This window comes from Thunnus albacares, chromosome 4 (genome assembly GCF_914725855.1).
Source record: "Thunnus albacares chromosome 4, fThuAlb1.1, whole genome shotgun sequence".
Classification (NCBI taxonomy): Eukaryota; Metazoa; Chordata; class Actinopteri; order Scombriformes; family Scombridae; genus Thunnus; species Thunnus albacares.
The window spans coordinates 20,476,425-20,491,447 of NC_058109.1; the positions used below are offsets into that span (position 1 = coordinate 20,476,425).

The following is a 15,023-nucleotide window of genomic DNA, read 5'->3' on the forward strand; positions in this document are numbered from 1 at the left end:
TTTAGCTTGCAGAGCTGCTTGACAGCGTCTGGGAATGGAACCAACCCTTTCTGTAATAGCTGTGGTGAAAGTTTCCTTCAAGCTTCAACTAGCAAAGCTTTCAGTTCATCCACACTAGAGCACAGACAAGCTGACTTTTTTTTTTCTCCGTGGCATCCCATAGGTACTCTATGAGATTTAGTTCAGGGCTTTGTGAGGGCCATTTTAAGACTTTGATCTTCTCTTGGGCAAAGTATTCTTTCAACAGGCAGCTGGTTTGCTCTGGATCATTTTCTGCTGAGAAATTCACTTTAGTCGCTCGAATATTTTTTTTGGCGGATTTCTTTAAGTTTGCATACAAAAATCCTCATCAGAGATCATGATTCCATCAATACATTAAAGTTCATCTACACCATTGTAAGAAAAACAGCCTCAGACTTTGACGTTCCCATCTCCATACTTTACCATACCCTTAGTGCAATCTGGTTGGAATTCCTCTCCTGGCTTTCTCCACACAAACTTTCTATCATCAGATCCATGTAGGTTGAATTTGGACTTTGCTTGACCTTTTCTCTGAGTTCACTTCACTTGTCTTTGCCATTTTTGCAGTTGCTTTTAACTGACCAGTTCCACAGTAATGTATAGTATCTTTACAAAGTAAATGACTCAAATTCACACAGGTGTTCCTAGCAGAGTAACCACAGGTATAGTTTATCACATTACCTGTGGACATATTCCATTAAGTTTGACAATCAGCACTTGTCCCAAAAACGTTTTTGTTGCCATTTAGAGGGATATGTTCATGCTTTCTCAAGTGACAACCTGATTTATTTATTTTAGTAAAAAAGATAAGAGTTTAGAGTTGTGCTAAATGTGTTTTTTCTATGGATCAAATACCAGTTTATGTAACATTTTATGAAATATCTTTATGAACCTCATGGACATTTTGCTCATAGTTTAACTGTCCAAATACTTTTGGGGCCACTGTATTTCCATCACAGTATCTACCTAGTCTTTATGGCACTACAGAGAAAGCATTTATATACAGAAGAGGTGACCAACTGTCACATAGCAGTCTGAATTGTGGCATCGGAATAAACATCTGTCACAGTGTAACTATGTTGTAATGTTGGTTATTAATTTTAAATGTGTCACAAGTGTTCTAAATATACACTTTAAATATACCAATATACTCTGATTTGTGCTTCGTGGCTGGTGTCCACTCCATGGCAACAGCCAGTAAACTGCTTAAACAAACGGAGAAAAAAACGTATTTGCTCAAATGAGGTAACATGCATACAACTAATGGCTATCATGTAAGAGTTGATAGTATATTTAAAGTATCCAGGAGACTCCTGTTTTCTATGTTGAGTAACACTACAGTTATTAAAGGTAAATGTTTGAATACAAATTAACAGCAGGGAAATAAATATAATATATAAAATAAATAAACTTATGAAACAAACTACTTTTCACATCAACTCATGATGATTTAGATACTTTTTTATGATTTTTGTTTGGGTATTTTGCTTAACACCTCTAAATGTATTGCACTTTGCTAATTAAAAATAATTAGTTGCAATACAATGTTCAACATTAAGAATTTAAATGGACTGAACAGTAACAGGCATACCTGGCTTTTTGCAGCATTATTAACAGTTGAATGATAGTGGGGGGACATATTTCTTCAAGATTTTTGTGGGGTAAGGGGTGCTTCCACATCACAGTTGTGCGAAGAGGCAGTTGTGTGTGTGTATGTGTTTGTGTGTGTGTGTGTGTGTGTGTGTGTGTGTGTGTGTGTGTGTGTGTGTGTGTGTGTGTGTGCGCATGTATGCATGTATGCGTGTGAACCTGCTCTAATGGGGACAGTAAGCGCAGATAAAAAGTTTTAAATGTGGAAAGCAGAACATCACACACCTCATTGGTTCCACTTTATTGCCAACTAATGACCATGCTGCAATTTGTTTGCTTTCCACATTTCCAAGTCTGTAGCCAATGTGTCTACATTTTCACGCTCAGTCTGAAAGGAGCGAGATAATTGACCAAGTGCAGTTTATAGTCAAAGGGCTCAGTTTACTGTAAGAGTATTTATTGGCACATACTACTCTTCTCTTTTTAAAGTGCTCAATAAGGTTTTTCAAGAAGATCTTGAGTCAGTTTTCCTCCATAATATGTTTTATGTAATTATACTTTTGCATTTTTACAGTGTTCTTTAGATAAGTAAATTGTTGTCTTGTGAGAGAAGCAGAGCTACTGATGCTACTGTATGCATCAGAATGAATTTAAACATGTGGCTGTCTGGGTGTGAAAATCATATTTCACATGTTTCCTTTCACATAAATGTTGCCTTTCTTCTTTTTCCAGGCAGCAGTTGTCAAAAGCAAATTTTGACTCTCCTCCAATATCGCCAAAGACCCCTGCTTCAGCTGTCAAATGCAAAACTCCCAGAGAGAGGAGCCAGAAGTGTAACAGCTCTGTTTTGAGTCACTTTTTCCAGAAGAGGCCCAAAACATCTCCCACTAAAGACACCCAGCGAGATGGTTTGGTTTCTCAGTGTGTTCAGCAGGGGAAGATACAGACTACAAGCATCCACAATGCAAATGATGCTGACCTACATTCGGTAACTGCTCAACTTCCAGTGAATGTGAAAGAAGAGCCGATGGATGTGGGTGAGTCATCTATGCAGGGGTTGATGACAGTGAAACAGGAGGAAACAGCCTCGAACAGTATTGACACTTGGAATGAGACTGCGCATTCCTCTTCACCATCAAAAGATGTAAAGCCAGTAATCAAAGGTGAAGCTTTTCTACTTGTATTTTGAATTGTGACTCATCGCATCTAACTTACTTTTTAACTCACTCACAAAATCTCACTCATTTATGTGTAGCTACCTACAGAATCACATCAAGGGACAGTTGTTTGGTCATCGTCAGATCAGTTGTATACATTGAATCACGGGTAGACAACTAACAGTTGATTTGAATTGTGGAGATGCAGTATGTGAAATCAGCAAACTTGTTTATTTCTGTTGTCATTTTCAGCCGTGAATGTAACGTTTAAAGATAGATAGTTAAACACAGTGGTCCAACCTATTTGACGTTTCTGCTGCGCTTATTTTATGCACTGTGTTGCTTTGCTAATATTTTTGATATATCAAATCTACCCAATAGGGACATCTCACCGCCAGTCGGACTGACTTTGTCATAGTGGGAAGCCGTCTTACCAGTGCTTTACTCATTTATACTTACTTGTACTTACTTTAAATTACTTTTCCTACTCACTACTTATACTTATTTACATACACTTCTTTGTTTACTTCTTTACTTGCTTAAACTGACATTTGTTTTTACTCTGCGCCATTAAATTGTATGTACATGACACAGAGGTTTTCTACCCGGAATTTAATGTAAACAAACGTTGTGACTGGTTCTATAGCTGACAAACTGTTCCACCTAATTGGAAAAGAAAGTAACTGCAGTAGTTTACAGCTGCAGATGTAGACTGTTGATGGTAGCCATCCACAGGCAAAGAAAGAAAAAGCTGCTGAAGTTTTAACATTTACCCTACGTACAGAGAATACGAGTTAAGGCCAATTCATGGTTTCCATGTTCCCGCGACAGCTGCAGACGTGCACACAGACCACGGATGCAAATGCGGTTCCATACATAGTACAAAGTACAATCGGGGTCCGCAGATGCAGATGTGTTCCACATGTGCGCACTAGTGAACAAGGTTGCAGCCGTGATTCTTCAGAGCTGTAAAATCCAGTCTGTAATTATATGTAAATATTACAAACCTGTGCTGTGTTTTTCTGATAAACCTTTAAATGCAGTAATCTGTTACAGGTACTTTAAACAACACACCTGCACCAGCACCGCCCCTTATATTGTTTTACATAGGCCTGTTTTTAGTCTGAATGTAGCTGAGGAGAAAAAGTTGAAAAAGAAAATAATGTGGGCGACAAACATATGAGAATAGGAGTACAGTAAATACATACAGTAGATGAGACAGGCATTCCTGTTTGCTTCTCTAGGGCATGCACAGTTGGCACACTTCCAGTGTTGCTGTTCTCTGTGTGTATTTTTCAGGGGTTTATATTCAATACTTGTATCATTTGTTACTTAGGGTTAGTTGGTGGATTTTAAATACTTTATAGAAATCAGCTTGTGGCTGCAAAATGTCAAATGTTAGCTTTTAAAGATTTTTTTAAGTATATTTATAATTTAATTCTCTTTCTGTATATGTGTGAAGTGGGATCAACACTGCACGTTTCAAGCACTTCAACACAAGAGAAAAGAGCCTATCTGTTAACTTAAATGGAAACACAGCTTGTCCAAAGCAAACTATTCTACTTGTTAAGGACAAACATGAATTATGTCAAACCCACATTTATAGTAAAAATATTCAGCACCAAACACAAAACTTCATCAATCTGTGTTGTTTTAATTGTTTTGTCGGTGGATAGGGCCCCTTCCTTCTGACTCCATTGTAGCCAACTAGGTGAACATTCCTGGAGGTCACTCGGTGAAACTTAGAGCGGTGCGACCTCCGTACTGATATTTTTAGAAATAGCTGTGTCTTTAATGTTGCTTGATATTGAAAATCTGTCATATTAAACTAGCCACCTTTTACTTTTGTGTGAGAGGTTTTTGATTTATTACCTGTATACAGCGAGTTTCAAGTCTATGCATTATATATTAGTGTAGTGTACTGACATGAGCTGAAACCATCTAAAAAATGTATGGTGTACTTTGGGAAGTGATCAGGAGTTAGAGTTTTAGTCAAGGGGGCTAAGATGCACTGGTATGGTCCTTCAGCAAAGGACTGTTCTACTTTTTGCAGTTGATTAGTGGATATTGCTGTTTTTAGATTATGTGTATCCTGTTTAGGATATCCTCATTTGTTTAATTTAAATTGTAAATGAAAGACTTACAGTGTTATAGCAGCTAGTGTTTTTTTCCCCCTATTTTGATGGTAGCTAGGGGAATATGACTCATAGCACCAAAAACGGGTTTATTGTTTTTAGTAAGCTGCTAATAATATCTTCTTGTGTGTCTTTTTGCAGTGGAGTGCCCTGTGTGTTCTGTAAGTGTGTCTCAGCAATTTATCAACAAGCATCTAGACACGTGTCTTACCAGCGGAGAGAAGAAGGAAAGCTTGAGGAGGTAAAATAGCCACTTACTGATCACTCAAAGGGAGGCACTGCAGTGGTATTTGCTCAAGCTATAATACTCTCTCGGGAGGTGGGATGAAAGTAAAGACACTTAATAGATTTTCCAAAGATGATAATGTTGACAGAGGGGTATTGGAGTGCATCAATGTTTCTTACAGCGTCTTTTAGATACTATCGCTGCTTTTAAATAGATTAAATAATATATTAAATGGGTAAGATGTGATTTTTAGGAACTATTATGTGTATGGGGCCATTTCTGGACAAACATCTGCTGGGTGTAGTGACTGCAAGCATCACCTGAAAAGCCCTGTTTACATACCAGGGTCACCATATCCAGAGTGTTTGATGGAAATCTATGAAACATGCTCAGAAACGTAAGATCAGATGTCCATCCAGGGGGTTTAATGACTGTTTTGGATGGAGCCAGTTACATAGTGAAGTTGGATTTTACTGCAATCTATTCTTTCCACTGCAAGTATCCATGTATTATGTTTTAGATAAAGTAAGGAGAACATGATGATTTATTTTATCTTTGAAAACCTGAAGACCTGGACACTCAATCCATTCAGTTAGTGTCATCAGCTTTTTTTGGCCTAAAATGACAGAATTACTGCAATTATTGCGATTATTACTAGAAGTGTACAATTACTGTCATTGGATTCCATATTTTTGTTAAAGTCAGCGTCTATGACATAATTTGAGAGGCTAATCCTTGTGAGTGGCCCTTGAAACTTGCTTTTCCAGGGTGACTAATGCTATGTGCAGCAATTTGATTTTCTGTTAACGATTGGTCGTATTTGTGCAGCGGCACAAAACACTTAATCTAGAGGAGACCTTGATGTCATAATGATGAATTGCAGATGTTTTAATATTCTGACCTTATTGTATGCAGCCTGCATGGAGAAGGTTCTTCTTGCCAACCCTAATAACTCACACATATACAATATAGCTAAAAACCACACATTTGACAGCCTTGTCTGATTATAACAGGTATGAATGAGCATGAATCATCAGAGGTATGTACCTTTGCCAGGTTAACAAATAGCAACTCCGATCCTTTAATATTATTTGGTATGAGATGACCTGATATTTCCACTGTATGATGTGAGTAAGTTGACATTTTCATGATTCTATTCTGCTTATGATGTCCAAGACATTCAGTGTAGTCACAGCAGAACAAAATGCCTCCATCAACTAACTCCAAGTAGTATCTGGTGATTACGGAAATAAATTAGTCTGCTTGTCTTTTGCAGCTCACTTGGCAAGGTGAGACGTCCGATGGGGAAGCTGGTGTACAACCTGCTTTCCATGCAGGAATTGAAGAGGAGGCTAAAGGAATGCCATCTCTCAGTGCAGGGCTCTCGAGACCAAATGATCAAAAGACACCAGGAGTTTGTCCACATGTACAATGCCCAGTGTGACTCCACAAACCCCAAATCAGGTGAGGGCACTGAGTACTTAATGAAGTGTATGTGTCACTGCAGTGAATGAAACAAACTTGATCATAAAAAGTCCATCAAAGTTTCATGCTGTGTATGTAAGAACTGTGTAAACATATGTTGACTTACATACTGTCCTTTTACATGTGTACTAACACAGTTTTCGCTATACAGGGCTCTGAGTTTTGCATCACCTAATGAATCCCTTACATACACATGTGCTTTGCAAAAAGCTCTTTACAGTATATGAGTGAATGCACAAACAAATGTGCACATGGAACTGAAAATGACATAACGCATACAAGAATTATGTACCAACACATATCTTATAGGTTATGTTTTTCTTTACTGGTATCTCCAGGAGTGCCTCAGTTTTGAACAGTGATCTCATGGGCCACAACCTTTTACGTGCTCAATGGCACAATTCATATTAACAGGTAATATTTGTGATCTAAAGAGTAATAAAGATTTCTCTTTCCTCTGTCAACAGCTGAAGATATAGCCAAAGAGGTGGAGGCCAGTGAGAAGATCAGAAATCAGCTAAAGGGGAAAGCCAAACCTGTGAGTACTAACTGCTTAATGGGATATCTCGAGAGATTGAATTATTATTTTTCTGTATTTCCCTGTGGATTTCTTGATCTCTTGTGGCACTGTAGCAGTACTGATGAGCAGGTCCTCCTCGTACTGACAATTGTTGGCTGTAATGTGCCATAAAAGGAGTGAAGTAGGTAGAAGCAGGAAATGAATTCAGAGTGTTTGTAGCATTAAGGATAGATAGTGAGTATTTTATTGAGAAACATGAATGAAAGATGCTTATAATGAAAACTATAATGGCCACCTTTGAGCACTTCCTGATTACAATAGGAGTAGAAAGCAATTTTGGTTGGCTGGCTTGTGCCAAGCTACAGAGAGCAATTGCTTTGCTTATGTATATGTGATATTGTCATATTGTGTTTTTTCATTGATGATATTAATCTATGTCATTTAATTCATTTCAACCTGTTGCAGGTCATGATTTTCTCAAAGAATCAGTCGGAGAAGGAGATTGAAGAGTTGCATTCAAATTATAGTAAGTGATATTTTTTGTAATTTTCATTATCAGTATGTTGACACCGTAGAGCTGTGACTCACCAAGCCGACCTCTCTGTCCAATCAGTGCTGACAAAGGTCAACAACAAATTAAACTGCTTTGCATCACCTCATGTCCTCTGTTAAAAGGTACATTTGACTGCAATGCAAAGAAATGCTGTACTGTCTGTCGCGAGAAGAGAAAACAACTGATTAAACAAATGTGCACATGGAACTGAAACTCCAACTGATCAGAATTGGAGTTAAAAATAAACTAGCAAGCCATTTTCAGCCATTGTGAATCAGTTTAAAATGTTCCATTAACTGCTCATAATAAGAACTGAGAAAACGTTGCAACTGGTACTGTCTAGTCTTGTGGAAGAGGAAAAAACACATTGCGTTTACTGGTGCTAGGTAGCCAATGACCGCAATGGCTGATGGTTGGCTTGGTGTGTCAGGGTGCTTGCTTTCTGACTGGTGACGGAAAAATCTAAGGGGAATATAATATCACAATAAAACAAAGTTCCAAAGACATTCTGTACTCTTAGATTACTAAATCTAAAAAAAGTCATCTTAATGCTGTTAGTGAAAATGAAACATCAAGTCTCATTTTCCCCCTTGATGCATTTCTAGGGTACTGAATAATCAAATAATGCATGATTGCCTTGGGATAAATTGATTAAAAATCCAGAAGGTCATTAATTAGACGTAAAGAACACATTTCATGAATATCAACTCTGACTTTCTAAAAGGTTCTAGGGTATATCATACATTTACCTCGTCACTTTAGCGACACAGTAGGTGTAGATGACATTCTGACCCTCTGTGCCTAATAGCTGAATGGCCAAACTGCAAAACAAAACTGCTTCAGTTATAAAATTGCATGGATGCTGTCTTATGCAGAAAAAGGACATACTATAGAGTATGAAATGAAAACAAGTGGGACCAAAATGCAAAAAGTTGTTACCCCAGAGAGGTGGACCGCTTCCCTCCAAAAATAAATCTGTTTTTGAGCTCCAGTTGAATTGATCAATTTTGTATTCACTGAAGTGCTTTGTGATGTTGCTTTCTCCTTTTTACCGTGACCATATATTTTCTAGCATTTTTAAAAAATAATATTGGAAAACACTTAAATGTGATTTTCCATTCTACCTGAACAGTATACATTAATGCTCTTGTAAGAGTTGAGGAGTGCTTATCTTTGAAATCCTCTTGTTGGAGTGAGTGTGAAGCTGTGAATCATACTGGGTTTACCACTTCCAAAGAGACAGCTCGTCAAGATAAGCAGACAATACAACAAGTCTGTGTCTCAATTAGGCAACATGGCTAGAAAATAACATTAAGCTTTTTACTTTTCTTATATTGTTTGTTATAAATCTCAGTCTGAGGAGTTCTCTGTGAACAAGCTTTGCAGAGGGATATTACAATTAAAATCATAGTTGCGACCAAACAACTTTCAATAAAGCTTGTATTAAATATTTAAAATTTACTATCTACCATACAACTCCATCTACTTGCTACAACCTTTCCGAAACTACAACTACTCTAACTTTCATTCTTTCTTGTATTCTATTTCATTTCAACTCATATTTAATTTTTCATTTAATTGACTTTTTTTTATGTAGTGCTCTGTGAACTGCATCTTGTTTGAAAGGTGTTTTACAAATAAACTCATCAGACAAGGGCTGAATCGAAAGCATAACATTAGATTTAATCTTGGTTTCCCTCAGAAAAATTGTTAGCAAAGGTGGTAAGCGAACTCTGTTCTTTTTTCCCTCAAGACTTATGTTTTATTTCATATCTTCTGAGAATCGAGGAGGCTTTTATTTCAGGTGAGGTGTCCCACCTCTGCTTTGAAATGTTGAGAAAAGCCTTGTTTGATGATTGGAGTCTTATGTTAAAAAGAAAAAAAAAAAAAACTCTGTCAAACTATCAGATGGCCACTTTTTAAAAATCTCCCTGAGTCATTGCCCACAGAACAAAGCAGGACAGAAGTTGGAGCTACAAAAGTTTGAGAAATCTAGTCTTATCTTATATATCTTATCTTATTAAATAGATGTCTAAAAAATGGTCTAATGATTAGATACACTTTGTGCATCTTAATGACGATGTGTGATGACTACTTTCCAAAGCAGACCATAGGTGTTTAAACTGATCAATACATTTACTTCAGTACCTTCTAGGCAGCTAATTCAGAAGGACAATCCACTAGTAAAGACCTCAATCTTACTTGAGAGGTAATCCATCACAGAAACAGCATGGTGTTATTTCTGTGGAAGTTGAGTATTTGTTGTATAGTTATAGAGTGGAGAGGCAGAGACTGATCTTCTAGAAACTGAATAGGCAATATTCACAATATTGCAGACTTTTATGTCTCGAGCAAAATAATTACTATTTTGAATCTTCAGTGTGTAGTCGGCTGTAATCTCAGTCTTACTTTATTCAGTCTAGAAGCTTTCTATTAGGAGCCAGCCTCTTATGTTCCACAACACATTACCAGAAACAGAAATAAGCAGTGGCTGTGTCTTCAGTGAGTAATTTAGCAGCAAGGGGTGGAATGAAAATGTAAAACTTTGTCTGTCAGAGCATTTTGTGAAAATGTGTCTGCCTGACCTTTTTTTGTTGTTTAATATGAGCTCATAGATAATTGTTCAGAGACGTAAAGATGCATAGGACTGTAAATCAAGTCTGTGTTTTATCATCAGGGCAGAGGTCAAACCACAATATCAGCACTAGAGAGCATTATCAGAAGTCACGTTGACATGGTTGAACGAGATGAAATACCTCTGTAGTGCTAACTTTTAAAATTGGTTGAAAAATGGATGACTCACACGAGGTGGGTTCTAAAAATAGCTGCACTGCTGTGATAACCTCTTGATTTATCAGAGGAGGATGTGGATGACTCACTCTGCCAGCATGGGGAATGGTGAATGAGCAGACAGGAAGGTGAAGGCAGCACACACACAGCCACACCGTATCCACCCGGAGCTTGCAGCTTTTTCTTAATGTGACATGTTCTTTTAGTGCTAATATAATCAGTAGCTGGTTATTTAGAAAACATTCCCACAAACTGGAATAACTGCAAGGCAAAAACAGCTGGAAATCCTGCTTTGTGAGACGAGCCCCGGAGAAGTTTGATGTGTATGCGTGCCTCTCAACGATCATTGAAAAAAACTGTGTCGTGACTGGAGTTACATTCTGGAGCAACACTCAGTAGCCACTTTTAAAGTTTCTAAACCCCTTTTTTGGTAGAGAAAACTAAGGTGAATGTTATTTTTTGGCCCAATTATAAGTGGCAACCACCATGGAATTCATTAAGTGGGGAATTCTGACATGAATTTAAAATTTAAAATATATTATTTTTCACCCCAAGGAATCAGGCTCTCAGTAATGAACTGATCTTGATTTATGAAGATTAATGTATGCTTGACCGACAAGTGTCCCAGCTAGGGGTGCAACGGATCACAAAACACACGGTTCAGATCATAACGCAGTTTTGAGTCACGGATCGGATCATTTTTTGGATCAGCAAAAAAAAGGGAGACAAATATAACTTTGCTTTCCATTTATTCTGTAAAACACCTTAAGCAAGGAACTTTTTTCCCATGGTCTTAAATGAAAACAACATTCAAGATGTCCAATGTTTGAATAAAATATTAAAATATATGAAATATTAAATACTCAGTTGTTAAAGTGCAATATGAGGCATGATACCTTCTTCCTTTAAACATGGTAGTGAATAAAACAACAGCCTGTGTCCATATCATCAAATTTTGATGATAACTTACAAACATGAACACACGTCTCGTCCTGCAGCTTAGCTTGTTGAACGAGCCACCAAAGAAACATTGCCTGGGGAAAAGTGCACCGCTAACTTCAGTTAGCAGGTAGTTAATTAGCTGCTCAGCTGCAGCACATTAAACAGCATGTTAACATACCTGCAGATGTCACTTCGGACCCGTTAGATGCTAGTTTGGTCGTTGCTCTTCTAAATCCCTGTTAGGTACACGCTGTCTGTCCATGACTTGTACTTACAGCAGTTTGTTTACTTTGTCTCAAATGAGACATTAAATTTTGCAATTAATCTGCAGTTCACATGCGTGCTGAACCGTGGGGGGCGATCCATACGGATCACGGATCAACTATGTTCCGTTGCAGCACTAGTCCCAGCTGTCAGAAATGTTACAGATTTCTGGGAGGGGTTAAAAAAAAAATTTCAAAACAATCCTTCAGACTGAAGTGATGCCTGAGTTGGTCTGTCATTGTTTTTCTGTAGACTTTGGTTAACAGAGTAATGGACATTTTTAGTTTTTTAACCTTTAACCTTTGCCCTGTCGAGTCTGTTGAGCTGCTGCATCCCAGTGTCTGTACAATAAAGCTGGTGTGTGAGATTTCATTATAACTTGTAACTGAGACATGCACCATTCAGTCTAGTCTAGTCTATCAGATGGGTTTTAGGAGTCACGCTTTTGTCAGTAAATGAAAAGGCACTGTGACAATGTAAAAGCTTTGCAACTGCGTTGGCTAAAAAGCACTTCTTTGCTCATAAAGTTATCAGTCTGAGGCAACAGAGTTGCTCCAAGGTCATGAAGTTTGAAAATCATTGTTTGTTTCATACTAACAGAGTGGCGCCCACTCTCCATTAAGAGATTGAGTCACTCAGTCTCTCACATGTGGGTTTATTCCTGCAGTGGTAAAAGGAAAATATAGTTTTGCTGGCAATTATTGTTAAAGCTAAATTACAGATTTGTTAGTTAAATAAAAAATTAAAAAATAGCTGTATTTATTAGATTTTCCATGTTGGCATGCTAAAACCACAGGAGGGGATTGATTTTTCTTTTTGTTTTTCAGTATTTTGAAAATTCTTGTTCATTTGTCCATAGTTGCCTACAGCATCTTTAATGGAAATATTTAATTTAAACATATATGGACGTAATTTGGAAGATTAGCTGTTGACAAGGTAACAACTAATGGGGACCCGAATAAACAATAGAAGGCCTCCAAGTTAAATAAACACCTATTTTTTCATATTGTCAAATTCTGCTGTTGTTAATCATGGTAACCAGAAGTAACAAAAACTGTGGCCCCACACTTTTTGTCGACTTTGCTTGGGTTTCGCTATGTTTTTGAATGTGTTTGTGTTAGGGGCTTTTCCTTCAAATTTATTTTCATTAACTTCAGATTGATCAAAAACGGCAATCATGAAATTCTTTCATCTTTAGCTCACACTGTAGAACTAACATTAATTACAATGTTGAGGTACAAATAAATATTTTTTTAAATCTCTCAGTTCTGTCATCCTAATCTTCTAGTCTGTGTTCACATGAAATAAATCCCTTATTTATATTTGGATCATTTCTTAATAACCTATATTGTTCTTCTGCCTGCTTCCATTCATAGTCAGATATAATGTCAAGTAGTAGGAATAATTTGTTTCACATGTCATCTCATCTTGGTGCTTGTATCTGTGGTATTTCAATTCAAGTATAGAAACTCATGAATAAAATCTTTTCTTCCTCCAAATCTATTCAACCTTTCAAGGTTGGAAATTGTCATTTCCAAGTCAAAATACTTATCTGATCAGCCTGGCATGTTACAGATATTGTTGTCTCACAAAGAAATAGCAGTCTACATTCACCATAGATATTATTCCAAGATATGGTAGCCTGTATCCTATTTGCGGGTTGGGTTCCATCTGTTTCTGTATATTATTTTCCTCGATGCACCCCCAGGTCGGCTGTGTCTGTCACCTGTTTCCCAACCTTTCCATGAAAGATATCTAGTCAACCGTACAGTGTCAACAACTGTATTACTGTATGCCACCCTTATGATTTTAAATAACAACGTGGTTTTGCATAGTACGTATTGCGTACTTTACATACAAGGTCGGATGTGTTATGGCATTCATTCCATTAAAAATTCCATCCTTCTTTACTAATGCTATTTTTTTATGCTATTTTCCCACAGGGAAGCAGCACAGCAGTGACTTTTCCCGCCTGATTGCCCAGGTCCGGAGTCGCCTTGAGACCACTAGGCAGACACGTATCAAACAGGAAGTCATTGAGGAAGGAAAGGATACACAAAAAACACACTCTGCGGGTATTGCAACACTCATCACCTTTCTCAAGGAATAGAATACAATTTAGTCACAGGACACCTTTAAGCCCCTCAGATACCCTCCAGAGTGAGTCACCTGATCCCAACAGGGACCAGCTGTGGCAAGTTCACCTTGTGTCTTATGTATTTTTTCACAAAACAACAATTCCTATAGAAAAACGATTAGAAATTATTTGCTATGAGAAATTAGTTTGTCTAACTACATGCAAAATAAAAATAAAGCGCACTCAGTGTATTTCTCAATCCTAAATTCACAATATGACTGTGCACTCCACTGTGGTGCTCATCAGCTAAGGGCGGATAAAGATATGTCAATAACTGTAATTAATGTGTGATTTCATGTGTGAATGAAAATGCATCAAACAGTTCATGCAATCTAAATGAAGCAAAGAATCTAGTGTCCCAAGGAGACTAGTTTGTCATGGGAATTCATTTTGTGCGTCCACCGTTTGACAGACCATTTCTCCAATGATTGATTTTTCCCTAAATGTCTGACATGATGATATATATTTTTTCCTCTTTCAGATCAAGTTGCAGAACCAAAGAGCTGCTTAGAGATCAAGATAGAGGATGACGAGGTTGATGAGGAGCCATCTACGAGAAGGATTGAATTGTCACCCAGCCCCGCTAATAGTGACGTGTCCATCAGCAGGTGAGTCCTTGATAAGTTACACATCCTGACTGATCACCCTCAGACTCTGTCGTTGTTAAGTGTTGGTTGGATACCTCTATACACTTTGGATATGACTAATTTCACAGTGATGATCATCAGAGATTACTTTGAACTCAGTCTTGTTTTAAGAAAGCAGAGTGTAACTGCTATAATACATGAATCCTTGAGGAAATGGAGTGTAACATTACGGTAAATACAGAATCACAATGCATACTGAATCTGCACATTGATAAAATACTGTATCAAGGGGATTCTGCCAATTTCTATTTTGAATATCCGAACATCTCTTGTGTATCTGTTAACAAGCACAAAAGGACAAACAGGAGAACCAGCTATTGCAACATACTCGTGCTCAGTGGCAAATTCTCAGCCTATCCTTTGGTAGAAGAAAGTAAGTGTTGTGTAGTCGTGGGTAACAGTATTGCTTCACTTGGAGCATATCCACCAAGTACAGGCATTTAGGCCCTTAAATGTTAAATTGACACAGTCACTCAATACAGTGTATCAAATAAACATCAGATCGACTATGCACTTGACTGTAATTTGTTTCATAGAAAAATCACTGGAATTGCTT

At 37.5% G+C, this 15,023-nt stretch overlaps 1 protein-coding gene across 4 annotated transcripts in view; it reads left to right on the top strand.

The window, feature by feature from the left end:
• Positions 1–15,023, top strand: part of rad18 (RAD18 E3 ubiquitin protein ligase) — a 35,808-nt gene that overhangs the window by 7,384 nt on the left and 13,401 nt on the right. For all 4 annotated transcript variants that reach the window (XM_044349678.1, XM_044349679.1, XM_044349680.1 and 1 more), the window contains exons 5-11: positions 2,344–2,774; positions 5,045–5,144; positions 6,406–6,593; positions 7,082–7,152; positions 7,600–7,660; positions 13,627–13,758; positions 14,302–14,428. In XM_044349678.1, the coding sequence (XP_044205613.1) occupies positions 2,344–2,774; positions 5,045–5,144; positions 6,406–6,593; positions 7,082–7,152; positions 7,600–7,660; positions 13,627–13,758; positions 14,302–14,428 (1,110 nt within the window). The remainder of the gene's footprint in view (positions 1–2,343; positions 2,775–5,044; positions 5,145–6,405; positions 6,594–7,081; positions 7,153–7,599; positions 7,661–13,626; positions 13,759–14,301; positions 14,429–15,023) is intronic.